Below are 3903 nucleotides of genomic sequence, written 5' to 3' on the forward strand. Positions count from 1 at the left end.
CAGCCGCTTCAGGGCGACGCAAGCCCGCTTGTGGTCGGGGGTGCGGTGGGAGAACGAGAACAAAGAAACGCTGTGGCGGCTCGCTGTGGACGGCATCCCCCTGCCCGGCAACACGCACCTGGCCCGCATGGTGCCTGAGCGCTGTGGGTGTGGAGGGTTCGGCAACGCCAGCAACCAGCACTGCTCCCCACGCATGCACCACTTCTGGGAGTGCCCCGTCGCACAAGCTGTCCGGGAGCAGATTGACCGACACATACAGCCCTCCCAGGAGGCAGCGACAGGCGGCATCACCCGGAAGCAGCTGTGGTTGGTCCAAGCCCCGACCGGCTGCGAGCAGGCCCCCTGGGACGTGATCGCCCTGGTGGCCCTGTCTGCTATGGAGGTAGGCAGGTGCTGCCTGCGAGCAGCCGGACGGCGACTGGAAAGGGCGGCTAACCCCGCGACAGAACAGCCAGAGCAAGCGCAACAGATCCAGGCGCAAGGGCCCCAACAGCGGCGGATAACGGACTTCTTTCACCTGGCCAACGGAGTGAGACCGCACGAGGGGCCGCCGCTGAACGCGCCGGTACTCGAGGATCAAACGCAGGGGCCCAGCGCGGGACCGGGGACGGCAACAGCAGCAGCAACAGCAGCAGCAGCAGCAGCAGCAACAACAACAACAGCAGCAGCAGCAGCAACCCCCCTGGAATACGCCCGCGCTCGGGCAGTAGTGGACTTCTGGGCGCGCTTGCGCTCTTTCACTGCGCTCAATGTCCCAAGGCGGGGCTGGGACGGAGTGGGACCCCACCACCCGATCCTGTCAATCGTCGGGGGAGCACTGCGCTGCGCGGAGGCGGTGGACATCACGACCTAATGGTCAAGCGGACGCGGCGGGAGCTGGAGTTTAGGGGATAAGGGGATAGGGTGTCGAGGCGCGGAGGGGGGATTTGAGGTGGTGGGGATGGTAGGGAGGTCGAGAGGGAGGTTGAGGGGATAGGTTGCGAGGGGGGCGGGATCAGGGATGGGGCTTGGGGGGGTGCCGCGCAAGGGGACATGGGGGAGGGAGGGTTTATTTGCCTGGGGGAGCCGTACCGGCGGAGGGGGGGGAGACCGGGGAAAGGGCGGGGAGAGCCGGGGGGGGGAAGAGGTAGAGAGTACACCAAGAGGATGTAGGGTTGAGGGGTGGTGAGTGGAAACAGGTGGCCGTAGCGAGGGCGCGGATGAGGGGGAGGTGGGCACCCAGAAGGGGGGGCCGTACTCGAAGGTGCGCGCGTGGTGCAGGACTAGGTTCTTCAGGGTACGAGACCGGGTTTTTCGTGTTGCGGCGTCTAGGTGAGATAGGATCTTGGGAACCAGCCGTCTTGGTAGAGCGGTATTGGGGGGGCGCCGAGCTGGCTACCCTCCCCCCCTGTGGTTTCCGGAGGCTTGATCGCCCTGCGTTGCCGCAGGGTCTTCCCGTTTGAGTACTTTCCAAGTTAGACCCAGTGCTGTGGAAGGGCGCGGACTTGTGCGGTGTTACCCCCTCGACGGGGGCTATCTCCCCTGGACTAGCCCAGGGAGGGAGAGGCGGAGGAGGGTAGTAGTCTAAGGAGGCTGTTTGGCGTCTTGTGGTGTGAGCTCTTTGCGCTCTTTTTTGCGTGAGGATTTTTGAGCTTGGTGACCTCCCCAGCCCGGGATGACTCGTCGGGCTCCCGGTCGCCCAGGTCCTGGTAGCGAGCTCTCTGAGATGCTCGGTTCGTTCGGTCGGCAGGAAGAGCCCCCCAGTTGCGACTTCGTTTATGTTAGGAGACCAACGGGCATAGATCCCGTCTAGTTGGAGCGCCAAACAAGCGCTGTTGCGTGCCGGCCGTCGTTTCCCGTGCGGCCTGACCCGGGGGCGGAGTGCATGAGACTAACCAGCCGTATGCACCCGCCCCCCGCGCTGTGCTTCGGCCCTGGGCCCCCGGCTTTTCAGCCCACAGTGTAATCAACGTCATACATACATACATACATACAATTGCGCACAAATACAAGCCACTGAACACCGCAACAGTAACCATCGGCCGGTTTTGCAGGTTCTATCTGAGTTTGCTGACCTTATCTTTGCAGTTTGCTGCCTTTGTGCTTTTGCTGTCGTTGTCGCTGTTGCTGCTTGCCGGCACGACAGGAGAAAAACACCGCGCCACGAAACACCCACAGCAAGAAACGTTGCTCCGAACGTATGTACGACATCACTACATCACGAACGGACACAAAGTGGCACCCACGCAGTGAACATACGGGGAAAGACCTTCATGCCGTACTCCCTACACGCCGCACCTTACCAAGGTACAACAATTTCATACCGAAATCCCCCTCCGTCACCAACTCGTCTACCCATTTGCAACGCGCCTTCACCCATAGAATCCAAGAACGATGGCCGACCTTGATACGACGTGTAACGGCCTCACGGCCGGAAATCTAGGCGCGTTCTAACTAACGTACGACATGTACGGGCGACCGTGCATCCGGCGTCACTCACCAGCAGCGGAAGACGATGTGAGCTTGACTGCGTTGATTAGAAGCGTTGACAATGGGGGCCCTTGCTTCACGCCGACGCAACATCGCACTGGGGTCTTGGAGAGTTGAAATGTAGTGTACGCAGAGATTCTCGTTGCCAGGTGGAATGCGGTCGATCTGGAAGGTCTTGGGCAACTCGAATGAGCAGTCGTCTCTGTCGCGAGGAAGGTCACGGACATCGGACGAAGTGGTCATGTCTCGCCTAACGACGTGTACTTTCCTGCCAGACCGCCTAGCTTTCAGCCTTCGTAGGCTCCTTACACAGCTAAAGCACAACTGTCGGGATAACGCTCAAACGCTGCATACGCCCATATTCTTGCAGCAGAGCGCTGCACAAACACATGCCCGTCGAAAGCCCGTCGACAAAGCCCCTTGTGCTTCAAAGATCCATACACAAGCTCGAGAAGCAAGCATCTCACCTCAAAAAAATGAGTTGCCGCAAGTCGCACCTTGCCCTCACAGATGAGTCAGGCAAGTCCATGTCCATGAAGCGGCGACGCTGTGCCTGAAGCAACGTCAGCAGGGTTTCAATAAAGAAATGCTTGATCTAACCGCGTAATAAATTAGAGCAATGGAACTGAAGTGCGGCGGCTACAGCATGAAGGTTTTGCAACGAACAGTACCTTGCAAACGTTTGCAGGGTCCACAGCAGCTTCTCAGGGCGCCGCGCAGTTGTTCAGGCTTCCTCATTTGCTGGTCATATGTAGGAAACTAGCAGCTTTTACGGACGCACCAGAGCTGGAACAGGCCGAAAAGAAGGGCTCAAACGTTGGGTGAAAGCCTGTGATCAAATATCGGACGTTGTGCACATTTGCTAATGGAGCTGGAAGTGCTATGGGAGGTGCCTTTTGTCAGAGGCCAGCTAAATTGTACGGCGCAACAGCTGCAAATCCAAGTGTGTTGGTAAGGTGCAGTTCGGCGAACTCACTTTGTCGACAGTTAGCCTATTAAACGTTTATATTATAGCTGTATGTCACTGCATTATCACGTTCACCTCCGTTCCTCTGCACCTGGTTACGTCCTCCCCGGAAGCAAGATCCCTAAGTGCAAGCCCTTGCAAACAACAGGTCAAGTTATCATGAAGGCCGTTGCTTCATTTTTGCTTGTGTGGCATAGCGGGCGATTGACGTAATCTGCCCATGGCGGAAGTGCCAAGAGCTATTGATACAGCGTTATGGTTCTTGAAGTTCTTCTTGAGTATCTAAGGTGCTTTAAGTCACGTTTGCTTACAAAAGGAACTGCGGCCCGAACAAGGGCGCCATGGAACTATCATGGGGAGCTTTCCTTTGACAGGGCTAAGCCATCCGTAGCTTCTTCTTTCGAGGTCATCCATCGATGCACCATCATTGTCACCCAGTACTGCTGTGAGCAGCGAGATCGTGCACC

At 58.1% G+C, this 3903-nt stretch overlaps 1 protein-coding gene across 1 annotated transcript in view; it reads right to left on the reverse strand.

Moving 5' to 3' along the window:
- VOLCADRAFT_93973 (uncharacterized protein) overlaps window positions 1-3903 on the reverse strand; it is a gene marked incomplete at both ends in the record, with an annotated part of 15180 nt that overhangs the window by 9193 nt on the left and 2084 nt on the right. Inside the window, 5 exons of the mRNA XM_002953266.1 lie at window positions 119-141; window positions 788-822; window positions 2480-2671; window positions 2937-3022; window positions 3251-3255. Of these exons, the coding sequence (XP_002953312.1) occupies window positions 119-141; window positions 788-822; window positions 2480-2671; window positions 2937-3022; window positions 3251-3255 (341 nt within the window). The remainder of the gene's footprint in view (window positions 1-118; window positions 142-787; window positions 823-2479; window positions 2672-2936; window positions 3023-3250; window positions 3256-3903) is intronic.

Source organism: Volvox carteri, assembly GCF_000143455.1.
Source record: "Volvox carteri f. nagariensis unplaced genomic scaffold VOLCAscaffold_35, whole genome shotgun sequence".
NCBI lineage: Eukaryota > Viridiplantae > Chlorophyta > Chlorophyceae > Chlamydomonadales > Volvocaceae > Volvox > Volvox carteri.